The 22,900-nt window shown below is 38.7% G+C and overlaps 1 protein-coding gene across 3 annotated transcripts in view; it reads right to left on the bottom strand.

The window, feature by feature from the left end:
* The window catches only part of DLGAP2 (DLG associated protein 2), a 347,646-nt gene that overhangs the window by 6,685 nt on the left and 318,061 nt on the right, over positions 1 to 22,900 (bottom strand). For all 3 annotated transcript variants that reach the window (XM_086743976.1, XM_086743979.1, XM_086743978.1), the window contains 3 exons: positions 13,916 to 14,001; positions 12,264 to 12,679; positions 3,677 to 3,768 (listed from right to left, as the gene is read on the bottom strand). In XM_086743976.1, coding sequence (XP_086600102.1) covers positions 3,677 to 3,768; positions 12,264 to 12,679; positions 13,916 to 14,001 — 594 coding nt within the window. The remainder of the gene's footprint in view (positions 1 to 3,676; positions 3,769 to 12,263; positions 12,680 to 13,915; positions 14,002 to 22,900) is intronic.

The following is a 22,900-nucleotide window of genomic DNA, read 5'->3' as shown; positions in this document are numbered from 1 at the left end:
AGGAGAAGACAAAACAACACCACAAAGCAGTTGTCAGCTTATGCCGAATTCGATGTTTACACTGTCTTGCATTTTCAAATGTATACATAAGGTATAAAATTTTGATGGACATGGTAGGACTTTGGGGAGTTGAAACCAGGGCAAAGGGATTCTGGATCTCCCCCTTCCTGGATAAAAGCTGTAATGACTAGTTTACTGTGTTAGAAATACTGGTGTTACTGCTGAAGCAATTTTACAGATCTAGTGGACTAAGGCATTTTAGTTATTGAAGACAACCCCACATAGTTGCCTAAAAACTGTGAGGAAAAGTTAGTATTTATACCGAATTTCTGCTTTGAATTGCACATTTCTAGTGGTCTTACGCTAGGAATTGCTACTCAAACTTGGGTTTGCAGATGCCACTGAGGGAGCTGAGTGCCCGGAGCTGGGCATAACAATGTGCCATGTCACCCATATCCAAACCCCGTCAGGAATCTGGGCCAAGAACCAGCCTAAAAGCCTGCCCACTTAGAAGTCTTCTTCACTAGAAGAAAGTCTCCTTTTTATAGGGAGCTTTGGGGACTTAACAGAACTGGCCATATAGATTGTAACAGAATTCTGGGAAACATGATGCAATTCCAGATAAGCATTCACTGAAGACACCTTAATTGGGTAGATCCCAATTTACTCCAAAGCCATTTAAAATTTCTGTCAGTGGTATCAGTTACTCTACAGAGGTCAATATCTCAGGCTTCAGGAACCGACGCCCTGTGTGAAATTTGTCAGGATAGTCCCACAGCAATATATTTTATATTGCAATCTGTGCTCTCCAGCCTGGTCTCCCCAGTCCCTCTCCCAATTTTCCTCTAAACAGCCATAAAAGGATGCCACTCATCGAAATGCCATTGCCTTCTGAATCAAGGCTGTACTGTTGCGCCCCGTGCTCTGCTCATCGCGTTTGGGAAGACCGCAGCCTCCAGTGCGGCTACTTGCAGAGGAGCGTGCGGTGCGTTGTTTGGGCACAAGAGGGCTGCCGCCTGCTGCTATCGCTTATGGATCTGCGATCCACGGACAAATGCTGGCACAAACGATTACTGTTGCAGCTAACTAAGTTCTGAAAAGATTGGCTTAAACCTGTTTCTTCTCAGATGCTGCTCATTTATTAGTATCTTATTTGGAACTCAGCTTTGCATCCCTGCTTCTGAAGGAAGCCTAAAGCAAGCAGAAAGCACCTAGGCTATGCTTCAGCCACTCTGTTTTTGCCTGCAACCTGACATATTGAGGGATGATCTCACGAGCTGAGGAGGATCTGTGCTGACTAGAGAGTACGGAGGAGGACACTTCAAAGAAGAAACAGAGTGTTACAGGAGATAATATGAATAATGCAGAAGACAGTAGTTATTAATCAGTGATTTTTTTTTTTTTCTAGCAGTTAGTGTGAACATTACATTGTAGGAGATAGCCAGCCAGATTCTTAAAACAAAATTCATCGAAGCTTACATTTTTATGAATTTACCCTAAGTGCGAATCTTTGGTAAGAGATCTTAACCCAGAGCATAATTAAGTGTGTCCCTTGAAGTTCCCATGACCCTTTAGAAAAGTCCATGGGCAATGGGTGAGTTTCCTGGTTAAATTTTTCATTGAATAAGTATATTCCTTTTCCTAAGCCCTTGTTGCATTTTGAATTGGCAGGAGTAAATGCCATTGTTCTTTGTCCTACATTTATATGTATTTTAGCTGAACGCTGTTAGAGAAACTGCTGTGTGGCAGCCCTCTAAGCGCAAGATGTTTTTGTGCATGGGAATGCACTAACGGGCTGCTGTCTGGCAGCATTCCTGTAGGGCACTGAGCTGCTGCCTTAGGAGCATATGGAAAGCCTGCTGTGGGTATGCACTAAGCGACTGTTTAACAACAAACTCTGTCATTAGGCATAGGAAGAGAAGCCTCAAAATATGAAGGAGCTAAAAGTCCAGTTCTGCAGTTGCTGCTTTCTGCAGAGCCCGTTGCTGATTTAATGAAGCTGAGGAATATTCAGAGCCTAAATCTTCAGAGTGGGAAAAAGCTGCTGTTATGGAGTTCAAAGGTTTATTATCCAAATAAGAAGGAGAGAAATAAAATCTTGCCAGGTTTTTTTGGTCATGTTGTCTGCAAAGCTCCTTGTGCTCCTATTGCTTTTTCAGTAATGAAATGTTCGTACTTCCGAACAGCCGACGGCTGCGCAGAGCAGGAGCTGCACTTGTTATTAGAGAAATGCTCTCAAGCACAATTGCTGGACCTACTTGAAGATAAATGAAGTGGAGTGGAGGTTAGGCTCTCCAAATCTTAGTTTGCATAGCTTAATCAATCAGGTAATGGAGGGCACTTGGAAATTTGCAGTGAGAAACTTTTAGACATTGATGAAGATTTCCTTCTTTGGCAGTGAAACAAATGACTAGATAGGGAGCACACATGATGTATTTGATATTACAAATGTGGCCATCTCCTGCTTGCCTGACTTTGCATATTTCCTCTGTCATTCTGTAACAGCTATTAAAAGTCTTGTTTTGACAGAGCCTTTGAAGTGGATAATTGGATTCTTTCCTAATGAGGACCATGTATCTTATCATTTTCTATCAGAAGGTAGGACATTTTTGGCATGACTTTCTCAGTAGTATTTGATTGCAGTTTCAGGAATTCTGGGTATTTAACTTTGTGGATGGAAAGTAGCAAGTAGGTCTCTGCAGAATGTATGTTTTGCCCTAAAAAGGTGCGTGGCAAATACTAACAAGTAAAGAAATACATCTAACCAGACATACAGGTCATGTCTGCTGTCATGCACGCAACAGAATTCCGCACTTTTAATATATGAAGTGCAGGGACAGTGAAAAGGTGGAAGTTACACTTGATTGTCAAGTGAGCTGAAGAAAGTAGGTGCTCTACCACCAGCCATAGCTAAAAGAATTACGTTCTTCTATTGATTAGTATCATCTTGCCGCAGTGTTTATATCACTGACGGCTGCTGTCATATTAATGAAGATAACATTTAGAATTGAATTAGTCTCTAATGAACTTCCAGAACAATAGCAGTAACTCTCACAAGTAATATACTGCATCTGTTCCTTTAGCCCTAGGACATCTTATATATAATTGGCAATGCAAATTATGAAACTCAATTTTACGAACATTATGTATATTTCCACTTCCAAGATCAGTCCTATTTTCAGGTAGGTAGGAAGCTGGATCACGTCTCTTCTGCTGTGCTGCTATTTTACCATTCGCCACTTACTGTAATATAAAAAATTTCTCCTTTCTTACCAGATATTGTTACTATTTTAGGGCATTTCAAAAATAAGCCATAATATTATGTCTCAGAAAACTTGCATTTGTTGCCTTCTCATTTTTTTTTCTTTAATAAAGACAGCAAAAAAAAGAAAAGACAAAATGCAGCCGGACTGAAATTACTGAAATTACATGTTTGCTTTGACAAAAAATGTACAAACATCATACTTAAGGATTAAGTTAAAAAAAAAAAAAGAAAAAGACGACTAGTAAGACAAAATGTGACATGAAAATGACATTTCAGAATGCTGCTGTTTGCGTACTCTACACTTGTTTTTGGTGTTGTCTTTGAAGCAAAAATATTGAATTCTAAAATTTAAAATTATGTTTACATGAATAGCCTTAAACTCTTCAAGAACAGCCAGACACAGTGACTTACCAAATTTTGCTGACAAAGCCAATAAAATTGCTGGAATTTCTGAGACATGAGGAGCTGAGCGCTTCCAACAGCACTTCGGATCTTACCTAGGACTAAGCATACAGACAGGTTATTACCAATAGATGTCTTTTGGCTGTAAATGCAAAATCCAGCTCAACAAATATGTAGCTGAAATTACTGTTTATTTTATATGGAAGGTAAATATTTGGTTTTGCTGTTTGTGATTATATACACAAAATATTTTTGAAAAAGATGGAGTTATAGGAAAGCTTTGTGGCACCTTACCCTTTGGCAGTAACAAATGATGTATCAATAACTCAGAACTGCTGAGACTGTATTTGCTTAAGAAAGTAGAAAAAAACAAGGGAATATAGACAGCTTCCTTAAGTGGGTATATAAACTTTTTTTTTTTTTGAGAACTATCTTAAATTTCAAAGTAAATTACCCCCCCCACACACACACTTTACATCTGGTCATGTAAATTGAAAGCTGCTGAAATAGTCTTGCCTCAAGAACCAGGGAGATGCCTGTTCCCTCTGATGCCAAAAGGAGCTTTACATGTACCTTAGATAGTGTCTTCTGGTTCTGCAGTCACTAATTACTTCACCCAGTTGCGTGGATGATCCCTGGGCGAGCTCTCTTTATCCTGTCTGTTCTGAGGGTGAGGTTAATACATTAAACTGTAACGTAGGATACTCTTACCATAAGGCTGAGATCCTCAGAGGAATCATGTCTCTGAGACACATTAGGAGTTACAGGTTACCTACCCAGGAAAATACACAAAGTCCTAAGCACAAGAGCTTGAGGCAAAGCGGGGGACAAGCAGGTGCTCCAGGACTTTGCCGAATCACCATCAGCCCCCACGGTTCACTGGGCTTTCCCCACTGCCAGTGTGCTTCCATTTACAGTGTGCATAAAGCACTGGGGAAAGAGACCAAATTCATTTTACTTAACTTTGCTTCCAGAAGTAATCTGACTAAATCAAAATTTCTGGATGCTGTAAAAGCAGTAATCTGAGCTCATCAGCTCAGCCACGTTAGGCATTTATTTTTAGATGAGCTGAATCTCTTCCTGGAGATGCCTATTTCTTTCTATGGACTGGAGCGCCTAAGGGGACTGGCTTATCCTTAGAAAACTAACTCCTCCTGGACTCCCACATTTACTGGGATAAATACCGTACTTTGGTAGGTAGCAATATACTTTCCTACACCTCCTTCCTACACATCCTTTCCTCCACATCCTTCTCTATGCTGAGAAAGCAACACTTTAAAAAACAGTATAAGCTGGGGTTGCAATGGAAGATTGATTTTCTTTGGAGAATTTCCAGATCTTTAAATAACGTTTAGGGTAAAGATAGAGAGAGGTAGGGGTGAGATAGGAATTACTCTGACATCTTTTAATTCAATTTGAGGAAACTAAATTGATAATTCATCAGGATGCAGAGGGTGGAATGAAGCTACGATAGCACAGCAGAACTGATCAGCAGCCTGTGATATCGAAAACATTGAACTCTCGCAGGGCTTAACATTTTGTTGTTATTTAGAATAAGTATAGGAGGGGACTGAGTGGGATGTGAAAACAGTATTTTGGTAGCAGGTATTACATTTTAATTCTACTTTCTCTAGACCAGTGAAACATCTGCTTAACCACAAGTAGGAGCAAGAGGTAATTTGGAAGCTTTAGGCTCCAGTTCTGTGGAAACATGCAAACTTTGGAACTTTAAAAGCACATGTTAGCATGTAGAGCTGTGGCTGACAAACTCTATTCCATTTTCTGTTAGACAAACAGTACAGCTGTGCCATAACACTAAATTAAGCAGCAGTATGCGTAATTCATCACTACTGTGTGGCAGCCATTTGTGAAAGGGTTAAGTGGTTCAGGGCCACATAAGTAATTCTCTGGGGTTTTGTTTTTGTTTTGTTGGCCAAATGAAATAAAGCATTTTAATTGGATTGGGAGTTTTGGTCACCAAACCCCTCACTTTCTTCTACAGAGTTATTGGCAAATGGAAGGCAATGTTTTGGGTGTTAAAACCTGAACAAACATACAAAAACCTAAATAAAACCCCAATATTTCATTTGATCTGAAAGAAATTGCTTTAATTTGGTTTTCAGCATTTTTAATAAAGGCAAAGACTGAAGTGACAAACAGCCTGGTATCCTTCTTTTCCCTCAGTGCTCTGTAGCTCAGGACATAAGACAAACTCCCGTCTTTGCCAGGATGGGGAGTTGTGGTGTAGCAGGTCCCGTTATCACTTATTCGATGCTGTGTTCAACTATTCACTGGGCAGAAAGAGAGTGAGGATGATTCTGTAGGCTGACAGTTGTAGTGCTTGTCTCACAGTCAGTAAAGTTCAGTTTTAGTTTCCTCTGCTCAAGTTTAGTTTATAGCTCGTAGCTCAAATACATAGCCCGAGTAAGGGGCACTGATTTTAGCCCTACTGCGGACATGCAGATCTTGACAGAATCTATATATGACTTGTATTTTCTAGTGATTCTCACAGTTACTCCAACTCCTATATTAAACAAACTTTTGTTTTATCTTCATTTTCCTGAAGGATCATGTCAAGAAGCACTGGTGAGGTAAAGCCCCGTCAGACCAGACAAGACTTAGGCACTGGCAAGACAGCATTTGGGTGTGATACACATCCGTTGGGGATGTAAGGCAGTGGTTCTGGGCTACTTGTATGTGTCACTGAGTCACAGTGGTGAACAGACATGGATAATCACAGCCCTACCATTTACTGAAGAGCTAACACTATTTCCATTTCAATAAGTAAATCAGACGTAATAAAACATAGAAGTTAGAATCTCTCATATTCATGCTACTCTGCTTTGCTGTAATTAAATTAAAGTATTAAAACACTTCAATTCATAATCTTTAGCACAATATTAATAGACAGCCAAAGCCTTGTTATTAATTTCATGCATTGGGGAATTATTCTGATGAGTGCAGATTGATTATCTCCATGAAAGAAAGATGAATGTTAGAGACTGGAGAGATTGAGATGTTTGGTGATGCCTAGAAGATTTTCCTTGTAAATAAATGATGATAAAATCTACTCACACACATAAATATGTATAATTTTCATATGATCCATATACCTCCCTCCATTAAGATAATGTTATATTTACTCAAATGTCAGGAAAAAGTCACACAGCCTTAATTCTGCTCCCTGAAGCGTGTGAAGCACTCAATTTTTGTTGTCTGGTCCTGTATGGCTTTTAGTCTGAAAACATACAAAACCCTGACCACGACTTCAGTAGAAGCAGACTCAGGATTTATACCCTGGATAGCAATTGTGTGAATTGCCTGTATACAACATGCACAATTAACACAATGGTGTATTTTCCCCTGCAGTAAGGATATTGCAAAATTGCAAGTAGTATATGTGTGTTGTATTGCTTGAGAAATGCTACAAAATCTTGTAACGGAAAATGGTTTCATATCAGAAAGGTGGAGGGGGAAAAGTTAGATCTATATTGATGAAACCAAGATCGTAGTCTGATGCTGTAATTCTGTTCTTGACAGGTTAAAAGCTTGGCTCAATTCTATCACTGCTGCACCAGCAATGAGAAACTACTAACAATCAATCTGCTTCTGGCATTCGTTACTGTTTATTTAAAATATGTGTTTTAATTTAGATTTTCATTCCATATGATGGCTCCATTTTTTTTTTTTCTATAGTTGTAAAGAAATTGTTTCACAAACAATCTGAGAAAATATTCCTGGAAAAATATTCAAACTCACATTTAGTTCATCCTCCTCACTTAAAGCAGGGCATGATATTTGTTTAGTTCTAAACTTATATTAGTAATTCTCAGAAATAGATATCTTTTTCACTATCAACACAGCTGGTATGTGTAATAATAAATGTGTAATGTTCAAAGTGAGATGACATTCCAGATAAACACTGGAACAGGTTGCCCAGAGAGGTGGTGGATGCCCCATCCCTGGAAACATTCAAGGCCAGGTTGGATGAGGCTCTGAGCAACCTGATCTGGTTGGAAATGTCTCTGCTCCTTGCAGGGGGTTGGACTAAATGACCTTTAAAGGTCCCTTCCAACCCAAACCATTCTATGATCCTGTGATTCTATGATTTTACATTTTATGAGAGCAGCACTTTGTGCACCAAGTGGGACTTGGTGTAAATTTGCTTTTTACCTCAGTGGAGCTGAGTTCAAAGAGGAGAAAATTTGAGCAGAACAATACAAATGCTAGGAGGAATTCTCAGATTCCACACTATGGGACTGTCTTTTTTGATTTCAAAGGCAGTTTCAGGGCAATTAAGACATTCTGTAGTCATTCACAGCACTCCAAATGTAAATTTCAATAGTTCCTGAAGGACAGGTTTGTGACAAGCATTAGGAAATTATGTCAGTAATTTCTCTTTGGTTAAAGGATAACCCATATTTGGTCAAACACCTAAGAAAGCTTTAGAAAGCTTTTATGGATGATTAATTGATTAATATAGTAAAATAAATTGGTTGTGAGGGGTTTTTTTTAGTTTTGGTTTGGTTTTTTGTTTTTTTTTTTTTTTTCCTGAAGTATGGGAGATTTAACTCCATGTTTTCTGTTAATACTCAACCATGTTAGTAAAGCCTTTGCAGTACTGTGGAAATATCAGACCGAGGGTTAGCAAGGAAAAATACAGCATCCATGGAATGAATGGGTAAGGAGAGAGAAGGGTAATATTTTGAGCTCTCACTCTCTTTTTATTCTATTAGAGATCACTTTATTATGTAGCTATGCCAGCAGAACTCCTAACCATGATGCAGAAGATACCAACAAAATAACCTTTCTGCTGGCATAGTTTATACTATAGTTAATTCTTTTGCACCTATCTTGGGACTTTTATATGCAAGTAAAGTCCGTGTGGCTGTTCTTTGTTTGACTTGTGCACTGAAATATTTCAGTGACCAAGCCTGTGGCATTCAGAAGCCCAGGATGTCTTCTGCTTCTCTCTGCCTGACCTTGCCTACAAGCTGTGGGCAGGGACGGGCTCTTCTGCTCTCCACTTCCCTGCGTCAGTCTCCCCACTCCCATCACAGAGCTTGCAGGCGGCAGAGTGCTGGCCCTCTTGGTCTTCAAGAGGTTTGTGACAATTGAGAGTGTTTTTCTTGTCATCACCTACACAACAGTAATAGCCAAACACAATTTTCAGGGTGTAAAACTGAGACTCCAATCAGCACTCCTGAGAAATACATATCTTTGCTTGCAGGCACCCTGCTAGTGCAAATGATCAGATGCCTCACCCTGGGAACAGTTACAGCCACACAGATATTTTATACAGATATCTATATCTGTTATAATAACCACTGAGAACACAAATAAGTGCCCCCACGAACAATACATGAACTTTGCAGAGACTCCAAAATACAATTCAAGGCAACTGACCAAATAAACAAATTCTGTGAAAAGAAAGAGAGAGATTATTTTTGCTGCAATGATTATCTTCTCCTTTTCTAAGACCTGATGAGTGAAGTTCTTAAAACAACATTATGGGAGAAAAGCTACAGTGAAAGAAGAAATCGATACAGCAATCAGACAGCTTTCTGTGATCTCAGGGCTATTGTGCTAACGCAGAAAATTAAATTGTTTTCTAAAATGCAGTTCTATTTTAACTCTGCCTGTGATTAAAACAAAGTAGAAATGGTATCACAAAGACAGCCTTCTCGTATGAGATGCAAAGCTATATTTGGTCTTCAGGTACAATTAATATACTGAAGCCAAAAATAAATGATCCAGCATTAACAATGACAGTTTGAATGTGAAAACTTTGCTGTGAAGTGCTTTGGGAATAGTAGCTCCTGCTGGAAGATGAAAAAATAGATTTAGTTGCTTCTGTCTCCCCCACTTGCATGTATTTTCTTCAGGGAACTGCCAAATGCTTAAATATGGCAAGATATGTTTCATGCTGGGATATCATTAAACTTTAGTTCTTGTAGATACATAACTTTCAACCTCCATAGCTCAACAAAATGTGTCAAAGACTGAACAGGAAAAAAATTATTCACATTGGAATTTCAGAATGCTGTGAAGCTCATTCCCTCAGTGAAAATAATTATTTGATAACTTCCTTTTACATGATGCAAGCTATATTAGGTGAAGGGATACCATTTCAAAGAAAATGTAATTTGGAAATGATTTAAGGAAGATCTCTTGAAATGAGTCACATAAAATAGAAAATCGGAAGTCTGGGTGTCACTTTTGACAATCAGCTGAAGACAAACATCTAATTTTGCATATGCCATATAGACTTATTCTATAATAATTTCTCTAATCTATTAGGGAGGTCAAAATGTTGCCCCAAACAGAAGTAATTAACCCATTTTGGTTAGTTTAAAAAAAGGGATTTCAAGGGTCCATTTCAGTTGTGTTTTAATAACTCTGTATCAGGGAATTGCTCTTTCTTTCTCTTGCAGAGTAGAACAACTCTGCAAACAGGGAAACATAAAATCCTGATATTCCGTTTTGTTTTCTGACTGAAATGTTCTAGGTTAAAAGGGTGTCACTATCTCAGAATATTAATAAAAATTACTGAAATCCAATTTTTATTCATATCCTCTGTACAATTTACTGAAAACTATCTTCCTAATTACCATTCTCCTGTACAGCAAGATGTTTCAGAGTATTTCTGGAGTGCAAGAGCATAGCTTCACATGGTGGGAGGAAGGGGGGGTTCTGCTCCTGGGAATGGATAGTCAGCTGAAATCAGCTCCTCCAAGTCTTCCTGATGTAGGACAGAGTTTCATATTCCAGGGAATGGCACTACTAACTCAATATCTGTGTCTCCAAGTGACAAAGTAGTCCTGATGTGAGAGTCTTTCCACTACTCATTTCATGTGGCGCAGATTCGATTAGGGCTGTGCATGAGGAAGAGCTTGCACAGAGAGGAGGCAGGAAAAGTCCACCCCTTGCCTACAGACTCCTCCCCGGCCTCCCAGGGAAAGAGAGGGGCTAACTGCCGGTGTGCTTTCTCTCCTTTGCTCCCTAATAATTGTACTCTTTCCAAGGAGATTAAAGTCTTGTTGTTTGAACTTCTGCTTCAGATTGTAAGCACTGGTGTCCCCACATCAATAACAGGCAACCTTGGAAGCAGGTGCTTTGGGATACTTAATGATGGCAGAGAAATGTTAGCATTCAGCAGTGCAAAGATTTGGGGAATTGAAAAATAAGATGTATACAGTAAAAAGAAGTATTAAAAAAATAACCACTATGAAAGAAGGCTTGGAAATCCTCACACAGGCTAAGCAAAACAAAATATTTTATTATTCCTACTTTAACAGCTCCTAGGGGAACATTAAAGTGTTCACATTATCAATGCAAAGGGAAAATTCTCAGTTCAGCTCTGCCATGACAAAAGTAAGGCCAAGAACCTACACTCCAGAAAGCACTGGAGGCTGAAGGAAGAAAAACAACCTTATGCTCTCCCCCACCCCAAATTCTATGTTGTTACTTCTCTGACTTGTGCATAATATAATGGAGAAATATGACTGTAAAATAAAAAATGATGAGGTAAAAATGTAGACAATCTTTCTTTTGAAAAGGTCAGCACAAGAAATATAAATTAGTCACCATGCAGGCGTGGCCCAAGACCTGAAGGTAGATCATAACAAGAACTCATTGAGGGGGAAAGAAGACATCAGGAAAGAGTGTTCAGAGGTGATAGTGAGATTGGTGAGAGTGCAGGAAAAGATGCTAGTAAGAAAACTTAATACGAACTAATTTGTGAGCTGAGAAAATCTGGTCTGAGATAATAATTCAGATTGGCAGGGATTGAAATATTTATAAAACTGAGCCTGAAGAAGAAGGATAATTGACCTCAGAGGGAACCACATGGAGCTGGCTACTGAGTGCTAGGACCACTTTGATATATTACTATCATTAGTGCTGGCTTGGATCTTGTTCCAAAATAGTCTACATTATTTTTCACTTTATCCCATCACTCCTTTCAAGGTGTCCACAGGATGTGAGAGAATAATAATGATTCTTGACAAAATTGTAATAAGAAAATGCAGCTGAACTATCTAATAGTGCACGTGCCTGCGTAACTGCAGAACTGCTTTAACTATTGTTCTTGTCTACTCCCTTCTGGTCTTCCAATAGACCCTTTATGATAGGCAGAAGTGCCTGTAAAGGAATGAAAATAATTTTAAAATGACTGTTCATTAATAAGAGACAAATTCTCTGGTTTCAGGAAAATGGCAAAAAAAGGTTCATGTAGGACCACCCTGTGTGCTCTCACAAAGGGTCAAGCATTGGAGCCATAGAAGTGAATGGGAAGAATGTGTCAGAGTTGGAGCTCTGGATGAAGCTATTGCACCATTTGAGCCATATCTCATACCAGACTTTGATCCTGTGCTTCACTCTACGGTTGGCTTCTCAACTACTTCTACAAAACCTTACTGTGGGAAATGGCGGCTTGCACAGTCATTTACAGGACAGAGGTCCTCTATCTAATGGTTCTGTAGAGTGTCTTTGCTACTACAAAATGAGTAAGGAAAAACTACAGGTCACAACTTTATCCTAACAGATTTCTTATTTTAGCAAACATCTATAAGAAAAGATACTGAAATGTGCTTACTTTCTTCAGAAAGATCATTTTCTTCTGCTTCTCTTTCCATTTCTTTACACCATCCTTCCATTCTCTTAGTTTCAGTATGTAGCAACTTCATAAACCAAGATCCATCCCGTCTACAAGGAGACATTCGACCAGTCTCTACTGTCTCAATGGCTGGCTCTAGCCAGGGTTCTGGTGGTGGAAGGTTTGAGGTGTCAACTGGGGTCCTGTAATCTTCTCTGTAACTGAACAGTCCCTGTGTCCGTACAGTTCTCACTGCGCTGTATTGGGTGGGTGTGCTGGGCTCTGAGTGCTGCTGGAATGACGAGCCAAACTGAAGTCCCTTGTCCTCCATGGTGATGTGCCCTGGAAAGCCCTCCAGTTCCAGGTCAGCCTGGACAGCTGCTGTTACACTGTTTGAGCGCTTGAATCGTCCATGTCTTGGTGAAGAGGGAAGAAAGAAAAGAGATTAAGACATATAAAGATATATGTGATTATACACAGGCACAGAATAATGTTTCAGTGAATGGATTCTGGTTTTCTCCCTGGACTTTATGCTAAATATCCTTTCTTTGTGCATATCTCACTAAAATGAGACAGTGAATAACAAAGGAGAGGAAAACCAAAATGCATAGTGGCATCATTGATCTGAGCAAAGATACAAAAGAAAATCATTTAAATTATCTCTGGAAGCAAATATCGATTTATTTTCATGCTACAAAATACCATGTATCATTACTAAATGAACTGGAAATAACTAGCAGAACTGCAGAGTTACATCTCCTTATAGAAGTCTGTAAAGTATATGTATAAAAAAAAATCAAATATTAAGAACTATTAATTAGATAAAATATGAAAATCTACTAAGTTAGGACTGTTGAGAATCCTTTAATAAAAGAAAAATAGTAGCAGCAGGTTTAAGACTGTGGTATTTTTTATTTGCCTCATAGGATGACCATTAAATGTTGATTTTCTCTTGTGATATGCCACCAAATAATGACATTTTAGAGAAGCTTTATGTTAAAAAGTTAGAGAAGCAAAGATTAGGTGTGAAATCATCTCACATATGAACCTATTGTTTCAAATTACTTTTAGTCAATGCTGGTAAAAGGCAATTAGCATCCAGATACTGTTTGACAGCTGCCGTGAAATGAGATAATGGTCCCAGTCCAGTACTTAACAGACAGTGCCTGCCAGGGATAACCTGTGGGTTAGTACATCGGCCAGCACTGGTACAAAGTTAGAGAAGGACTAAAGAAGCATAAAGGCTGATTCTAGTTTAGGATAAAGGTACCATGGCTTACATCCTAACCATTACATCCCCCTGTGTGGACTGGGAAAGCCTGGATCAGCATGAGGGGTCCTATCAGAGGAACAGTATTCCAATATACAGCTCTTTGTATCTGTTCTGCCAATAGTGAAATTCTATTAATCCACTACTTTAATTTAAAACTTTCACTTCCTTCCCTCCAATTAGAAACTAGAATTAGAAACTAAATATTAAGCAACTGCTAAGTAATCTCTACAAATTTTTCCAAATGACCAGCATGCATATAACAAATCTGGCTTTGTGAATTATTTAGGGACAGTGCTTGCCAGATGTTTGTTATTAACTCTGTTTACAAATGTACCTTGCATTATGAAAGACCACAGATTTTTGTACATGCTTGAATTACCGTTTTTCATCTTCCACTTGTACTCCAACGGAGTGGTATTCCCGCAGGCCTCTGCTTTCGGTATCTGAGTCAGTTGCTGTTTCCACCTAATTCAACACAAAAGGTACATCTGCAGAGTGAGCACTGACAGCTCAGCACTACTGCTACCTGCGCTCATTCAAAATTAATGGTATGTATTTCCTCTCTTACTGCTAAGAAACACCTAGCACAGTAAAATAAATGGAACAGGGATTCAGCCTGGTATCATTGTTTTGGTGCTGTGTTTTATAAAGCTTCGCACAAGTAATTCCCTATTTCAGACCTAAGCAGATGCAATTACTCAGTTCAGTGGAAGCAGGGAGTACGCTTGGTCTGGAAGAGCCGTTCTCAGAATGAGAAATCCACAGGATAGCCCCTTTCTATATTATTATAAACCAGTCTCATTATAGTCCTTGATTTACAAAATAAAATAAAATCTCAAGTAGCCTGATAATCCTGCAAGTGATAAAAAGAAATGCTGCAATGAAATTTTATTAACAACTGCGTTGACAAATATAGAACCACTTAAATGACGTGAAGGATACAGCAGATGCCGTATCTCACCTTTTTTTAATAACACGGTCCTGAAAATCCTATATCAAGCAAGTAATTTATGTACTTTTTATAGTATTCCCATCTGAAATACATGTACTGGAATACATTCACAGTAGAGTTTTCTTCATAACTGAGACCACATTGCCTTTGCAAGTTTCTGTGGGATTTTATATAACGCTCCCCACCACCACACCGCCCCCAGGTCTTTGACACAGACATAACGAGCGCTGCAGTATGTAAATTACACTGACTCAAGGGAGAGTTAGGAAAAAAATAAAAAGAGTAGAACTGATTTTTCCTTTTGAATGATATTTTCACTGTTAAATCCAAAAACTATTATCAGCAACCAGTTTCTCAGTATGCACACTCCAAGGGAATATTAGTGGATTCCATGGTGGCCTTTCAGATTTAGCAAAGTTCGTCAGATATCTGGCAGTGTTCATGTCAGGTTATGGGAACATTCAGTTTCAGGCATTCTCTAAGAGGATGCATGAAGGTCTGAGCGCTTTGCTTCCTAAGTCAGGGAAACAAAGTGCTGGCTGTGACAGAAGGCAGAGGACAAATCTTCTGCAGAGTATATGTTCAAAGTGAACACAGTGGAAGGTAGCTGTGTGAGTAGGCTCTAACTTCACAGCATCCCAGTGATGAGGGTAATACCTCTCAGGGCAGTGACACAGGGAACAGGAATTACGGACAACAGGATGATTTTGACGCTGCATCTCTCTCCTTATAGTAGCAGGATAAAATGTCAAAGTGCCATGACCAGTTAGTGAAAGACCTCTCTGGAGAACAGACTGGGTGTTTTTGCACAGCCTCACATGGCAGTGCTTCTGACAAGGTCTAATGACCGTGTAAAGGAGAGTCACAGTATAACTGATCATGAATGGCAATCCCAAGGCATGGACGGAGTCATTGACTGTCAGGGTTCCTGAGGCTTCCTCACACTGGGTAAGATGCTGATGCTTCTGGCATAGTGAAGTCAGTACACCTGGATTGCTCTAGACCACAGCTAGGACTGTGTTGGACAGCCAAAATGGCTTCACTAAGGGCAAATTGTGCCTGACAAATTTGGTGGCCTTCTGTGACAGGGTTACAGCATTGGTGGATAAGTGAAGAGTGACTGACATCATCTAGCTGAACTTGTGGAAAGCATTTAATATCATCCCACACAAAATCCTTGTCTCTGATGTTGAGAGACATGGATTTGATGAGTGGACTCAGTGGATAAGGAATTGGCTGGATGGTCACACTCAAAGAGTTGCAGTCAATAGCTTGATGTCCCAAGTGGAGACCAGTGATGAGTCATGTCCCTCAGGGGTCTGTATTGAGATCAGTATTATTTAACATATTTGCTGGGGATATAGACAGTGGAATCGAGTGCATTCTTAGCAAGTTTGTGGATAACACCAAGCTGAGTGGTGTGGATGATACTCTAGAGGCAAGGGACGCCACCCAGAGAGACCTTGACAGGCTTGAGAGGTGGACCTTTGTGAACCTCATGAGGTTCAACAAGGCCAAATGCAACATCCTCGGTTGGGGCAATCCCAAACATGGATACAGGCTTGGTGGTGAGTGGATCGAGAGCAGCCCTGAGGAGAAGGACTTGAGGATATTGGTGGATGAAAAGCTGGACATGAGCCACTAATGTGTGCTTGCAGCCCAGAAAGCCAACCACATCCTGGGCTGCATCAAAAGAAGTGTGGCCAGCAGGTCGAGGGAGGTGGTTCTTCTCTACCCCACTCTTGTGAGACCCCACCTGGAGTACTGCCTCCAGCTCTGGAGCCCTCAACATAAGAAAGACATGGACCTGCTTGAGTAGGTTCAGAGCATTTCTACATGATCATTTCTACATCCTGTGTTCCTTGGGACCTACTGAACTAGTCCTAGGGGATGAGGTGGAGGCCAGATTGCTGGACATGGAAATAGGCTAAGGAAGGTCAATAGTATCATACTCATGTGGCTAACATACAGCTAGTCACACTGTGGGGAGGAAAAATGGTCAAGGGACAGAAGAGACTTTTGGTTTCCACAAGGATATCTCAGCAGCTCAGACAGTGATGCTGGAAACATGATGGTCTAAAGATATCAACAAGGGAAGGTCCCTATGGAGAATAAAGCAGGCAGACTGGCAACACACACTTTTCTTCTGTGTTGCATATCAAAAGCTTATCTGTTTTTGCCAACGACATTGTTTGGTTTAGTAACACATACCATGTTGTCTTTTGAACTCTGCTTCTGACGTGTGGAGGCAGATTTCCCTTTTATGTTTTGGATAGGCTGGTATCTTTTCATCTACCTGTTTTCTAGTTTTTTTACTTATTGATATTTCACCTAGAAGTATATCCTGAATAATTTATCCAATATGCAATTGACACCTAGAATTTACAGGCATAAATGAAATAATCTACTCTAAAATTTTATTCAAAACAAAATTATCAGGAAAATGATGGCCCAGGTATCAAAATAAAAATGATATAAGTTACTTCTAAATATAAACTCTCACAAAATTATACTTCCCTCCAGCTTGCCAAGGCTGACAATGACTAAATGACCTGATGATTGCCTTCATATTTTAATGCTTTCATTTCCTCATTGTGCCTTGTAACAGCAGAAGAATGCAATTTGTGTGTGTGTGTGTGCGCAATCTAGGATTGCAAATATTGTAACAACCAACAAAAAAAACCCCAACAGATCTGGAAAATGGAGGCGAATGCCAACACAAGTAGAAGTGGGAAATAACAAAATAATTTGCACTCACAAAGAAATAAATGAACAAATAAATTGCATTTCTGAATGACAGATAGTATAAAGACTCCTGCTAGAAGACAGCAGGAAACTCTTTAGATTTAATCAGATTGACCAGGCTACATTCAAATGAGCAGAGGAGAAAAAATAATAAGTTCAGTTTGATTGTGTGGCTCCTGAACTCAAATAAGCCTTAATAAATCTGTTATTATCCATGATTCATTATTGTTTTAATACTTGCATGGGTTCTAAAAGCCTTAATGTTTGCAAATTGTCCCACAATTTCAGTAGAGCGAAATAATGTGACAAATTATATGTCTGTCTGGTTATGAAGGAGTCTCACACAGAAGAGGAAACAAAAAAGTAGCCAAATACTGACCAAAAGCACAATAAAGAAGAGGAGGAGACCTAACATAGCAGGTAATCTTCCTCTCCTTGCAAACAAGAACTAAAGAACTAAAACTTCTTTAAAAATGTTCCACTTTATGCTGTGAAAAATGTTGTTTTATGGGCTTATAGTATGCCCATAAGGCTTATAATACTCATAGTAAACATAATGGAGCATTTTGGGATTATTTGTCTTATTTGTCTTATCTTTCACAAAGGCATAACACACCCCTCCACATTTTTTGCTGCCAATACAAGGAGCAGACAATACTGGGAATCCTCTGTGATCAGACACTACTGACCCATCCAGCTCAAAATTTGAAAATGAAGTATCAGATACTGGCACTGACTTGGTAATAAATGATCCACAAGTAAATTATACTAACACAAAGTTATTTGAATAAACGCAAATCACTATTCCAGAAAACTTTCTTGTTATAATCAGTCTTTGTTTATAGGCACTCATTCTAGAAAAGGAGGCATGAACTGACTAAATTATTCCTTCAAAGTATTTACTAAGCTTTCTTAGCAGATAATTATAACTACCTAAAAGCAACCCTTATTTCTGTATTAATGTGTTATTCTGCTCAAACAAGTGCTGCAACATAGCATTGTAGTGTCCTAAAAATTCTGGTCTAAGCTTCTATACATACTGTCTGTATGGGAGGCTTGACGTTAATATATTCAATGCATAAGAAAACAGATTTTAACCTGGTGTCTTTTGCTTCTCTCTCATAAGCATTGGTAGTAAGAGTCCTTCAGGTCACATTATCTCTCCCCATGCAACTTCACTGCCCTCAATGGGTTTTCACTGCTGTAACTGATTTGTTCTATAATTAGAATTTAATAAACAATCTCTCTGATGATGCACAGGAAGGGAAATAATTCACCTTTCCTCTCTTGCATAGGCTTCTCCGTGATAAAAAGAGTAAAAAAAGGGAAGAAAATGCTAGATTTGACGCTAGATCAAGTACATATAATTGTGAATGAAGATAGCCACTCTTAGGTACAGGCAGATCGCATTTGTATGCGGTGACTTCAAAGTAGGAAAAATACTTCAAATAAAACTACAGTACTAACTGCTACTGCTTTCTTTAATTGATGGAATACTTTTATCAGCCAAGAAACATATACTTTTTCAAAATGATTTTTAGAAACCCACCAAAAGAAACCTACACTTTCATGCTTGAGTGATTTTTTGTGTCTCACCATGGGGCTCCATTTCACTGCTCTGCCACCTCCCAGAAGAACTTCTGGACTACTCAAACACGTTCTGTGGCACCGTAAGTGCTAATTGCTGCAAGAATATCATACAACAGGCTAAAAACTTCCACTGGTCTTTTAAGAAAGCACTTTTTGCTAAAAATGCATGCCAGATTTCAGAAACTGGATTTGTGTCAAGCTAATAGGAGATAGTAACAGCAAAAAAATGCACACAGCAGTGGTTGCTCATGACTTTTTTGGTGCATTTAATGCTAAGTGGCAAATCGTTCTGAATCGACAAATATTCTGCAAGGCAGCAATCTTGATCCTCCCCACTTGGAATGCTTCATTATATTAGCTGGCAGTTAAGAAAACGAGCAATAGTCATTCATGAAAAGAGTAAAAAAATTAGATGGCTTTAAAATAACCATAGCTTTGTTTTAACTATAGTTCCAACTGCTAAATTTTTCGACAAATGAGGAGACCAAAATGCAACCACTGGCTGGGAACTCTGCTAAGCGGCTTAGCCTGGGAATTCTGACTCATAAATATTTATTTGTATAGAAATATGTCAGTGTTTAACTCTGAAGGCCAGGTTATAGTCTCAGTACCCCGGAGATGTTATCAAAACTTCTCCTGACTTCTGCAGACCAAGGACTTAATGAACTTGTCTCATAAAAGCACAGTCTAACAGTGATTTTAGGAGGTGAATGAACAATGCTTACCTCTAAAACTTTGGATCATTTATGATCTAAAGGCTCGTGCAATCAATGTGAATATTTCTTTTGATTGCTATGTGTACACTGGAGTAGAGCACTGACAAGGATGGTATAACCTAAACAGTACAAAGAAGATGCAGATGCTCATCCAAGTAAGTATGCCATGTGAGTACAAAATGCTTTGCCTTAAAGGGAAATTTCAGCTTGAGGCTGCAGAGTTTCTTGAACAAAGTTTTTACCATACAATGTTAATAATTTCATTAAACATAGATATGTAAATATTATGCAGAAGATCTCTTTTTGACACAAAAAAAATAGGCAGGCGAATTATTGCTCTAGTCCTCCTGAATACAGTTTTTGATTTATAAGAACAATTTGTTTAATGAAGATTCTGGAGATTAAAAAAAAAAACCTAGATATTTTGAAGCAAGCTCTCCTGATGATAAATGGAGATGACAGAGTCCATTCTCTATGCTACAATTAGTACTCGTCTCCAAAAACATAATAATGAATCAGCCTCCAAACTTACAACATTTGTTTCCATGTCATCTCCTTCTGGGTTTTCTGTTCATTTTGAGAAGCCTTAATGTCTTTTAGGTAAAAAAGAAACAAAGGATAGCATGTTTTGAAATACTTGAAATAAATAAGGAGTAATTTCTTAATATTTTTTCTCATATCCAAATGCTTTTAATATGAAATGGTTTATAACTACAGCAGTTTTTGAATGTTAATTATTAGCATATATACAAGGGTGTGCAAAAGAGCAAGGAAATTCCCTGAATATATACTAGCAATAACCTTGTTCTTGACTTAGTGGTTATTTTACTCTAGACAATCTCTACCCTCCATTTTAATTCAAATACTTTGGTAAGTCTTCCACTGTCATGATATAAGACAGATATGAAGACTATAGCTACTAGTATTACTAGAGTTTTATTCTTTGTTCTCTATATATATTCTTAAGACTGCTGACTAAATTTTTAATCCCAGAATCAGTATTTTGCAATTTGTTTGAATTTAGGAATTAACACTTTTTTTTTTCCAGTGCCTACTGACGAGTCTGACAATATTCTTCTTGATTTAAATATCATAGTGAAAAAAAACCAACCCAACAGCTATTTTCAGGAAAAGCTTTGTTTCTAAAGCTTTTTTTTTGTTCACAATTCCCATCTGGGATAGGGCTAACATACCGTGAGATGGGGTACCATATCTGTCCTGTTCTCTATCCTTGCAGATGGGGTGCTACTGATCATCACAGTAAGTCCAGTGTTCCCCTAGGAGCTTGGGCTCCCTCTCCATGTAAGTATCAATCCTGTGGCACATGCCTAGTATGCCTTTTTAAAAGGCCTTCTGTTCATTACATGTACGCTACACAAACGAGATATACAAAAGACATGGGAGCCCTAGGCTGGATCCATAGCGCAGGCATTGCTGATCCTTCTTTATCTTTGTGCCTCTCTGCTCCTGTATGAAGCTCCATTGGCAAGCATTCTCACACCAATGTGTTAAAGGAATGAAACATTAAAAAATGCACAAATTCGCCATCCTGATAGCAAATTAATTAATGCAAATAAATGCAAATTCAATGCATTATCCTGGCATGGCATGCTAATGAGAAAACAAGTCATTTAGTCAATCAAGGAAATATGCAAATAAAATCCATCCTTTTCTAAGGTGTTGTGATGCAGAAGTCTAAAAGAAATTAAATACTTCAACTATATTTTGGGGGCATAATACTATTTACATAGTTTGAAATAAGAGTATTCTGCCCCGTGTTTTTATTCCTTAGAAACCTGGCAACAGAAATACAACAAAATGTGTTTTCTGCTTAGAACTGCTGTAGAAAGTTATTTTTCACACTAATGTGAAGTTTGAAACTTACTGCAGAAAAAATCCCAGATAACTAAAATGTGCTCTCAGGTTACTGTGTTGAGAGTAATTTGGTGAGTTTAACCTTATCTAATGCCCAATGGTACAACCAAGCAGTTTGTACTTCTCAAAAGATAACAAACAGCTCATCCTTCTAAGACCTGCTGTTGCAAACAATATTTGCCTTTTTCAGTGTGTGCACCTGAGGACCAGCATTATGAGCCAAGCGTCAGATGATAAGTTGCTACAGAAGATCCGCTGCCTCCATGGAAATCGTTGCACAGATATTTTTGCGGATTATAAGCACACATTATTAAATACACCACATACCAAGAAGGGTCAGAGCCCAGTGAAAAGTACTGGTCATCACCTGCAGTGAGAAAGTGATGTAATCAAAGTTTCAGAATTAGTTGCTGAAATACCACGACTGACTGACGGAAGACACCGACATTGTTAAATGCCACTGTGCACAGCTGCTGTAAAGAAGAGATAAGAACAACACTAGATACTATTCCTTTCTGAAGAGTAAGTTTCAAGTTAAGGGCTCAAAGGTTCCCAAAATTACTTGCTCCTCTTTGAGCTTTTCACAGTTACCTGCTACATCCCTTCTCTGAACAGTTTAGGATACACTAATTACTTTGTAAAACGTTTGAAAAGTAGCCATTTGAATATTTTACCATTGCTGTTAAATTGCAATTTTACTCTTCTGCATCTGAAGTAGCAAAGGCAAATACTTTTATGCTGAGAAATGGACAAGCAGCTTGTTGGCAAAGCCTATGCCTTCCATTAGCCTAACACGTTGTGGAACAGCTAAATTATACCATACCAAGATGTTAAACAGTGAAGTTCACTCAGTAGCTGTGACATGCCTTAACCCAAATACTTTTTTCTGATTATATTTTGAAATTAATGGAAATAGAATTACTACTTTTTGACTAAAATAATACGCTTCCTAGTAGCTGAACAGTCACTCACTGGGCTTTGTTACGTGGACCATTACCTTCTCAAGGTCTATGTTGCAGTCTCCGCAATACCTGTAACTATGCCAAAATACACGGCATTTCCTCTGTAGTTGATTTGGCACAAGCAGAGATTTTTAAGCACAGAAGTGAACCCAGTGATGTAAAAGGGAATATTCACATACTTAAAATAAGTAACTGCAGAACAGAAGCCTAAATTTTCCTCCACTCCTGTGTCTCAAAGGATTTTGCATTCTTTGCAAGTTCAACTTTCTGATTTTTATTACTACTTGGTATTTCCTAGAGATTTAAACAAACGACCATTGCTGTCTACAGTGCTTTCCATTTAGTAGAAGGAATAGTGTTCAGAATTTGCATTGGGAATCGTCTAATTTCATTCATCTGAAACAACACAACTGAGGTTTCCACAGCCTGACAGATGTTTTGTCAGGTGAAATAAATATTCCATTTTCTGGTGGACAAATGGAGGAATGTTCAAAGACTGTGATTATTAATGTTACTTCATTACT

Source organism: Chlamydotis macqueenii, chromosome 3 (assembly GCF_036417535.1).
Source record: "Chlamydotis macqueenii isolate bChlMac1 chromosome 3, bChlMac1.mat, whole genome shotgun sequence".
Classification (NCBI taxonomy): Eukaryota; Metazoa; Chordata; class Aves; order Otidiformes; family Otididae; genus Chlamydotis; species Chlamydotis macqueenii.
This window is presented reverse-complemented; position numbering and strand designations above follow the sequence as displayed.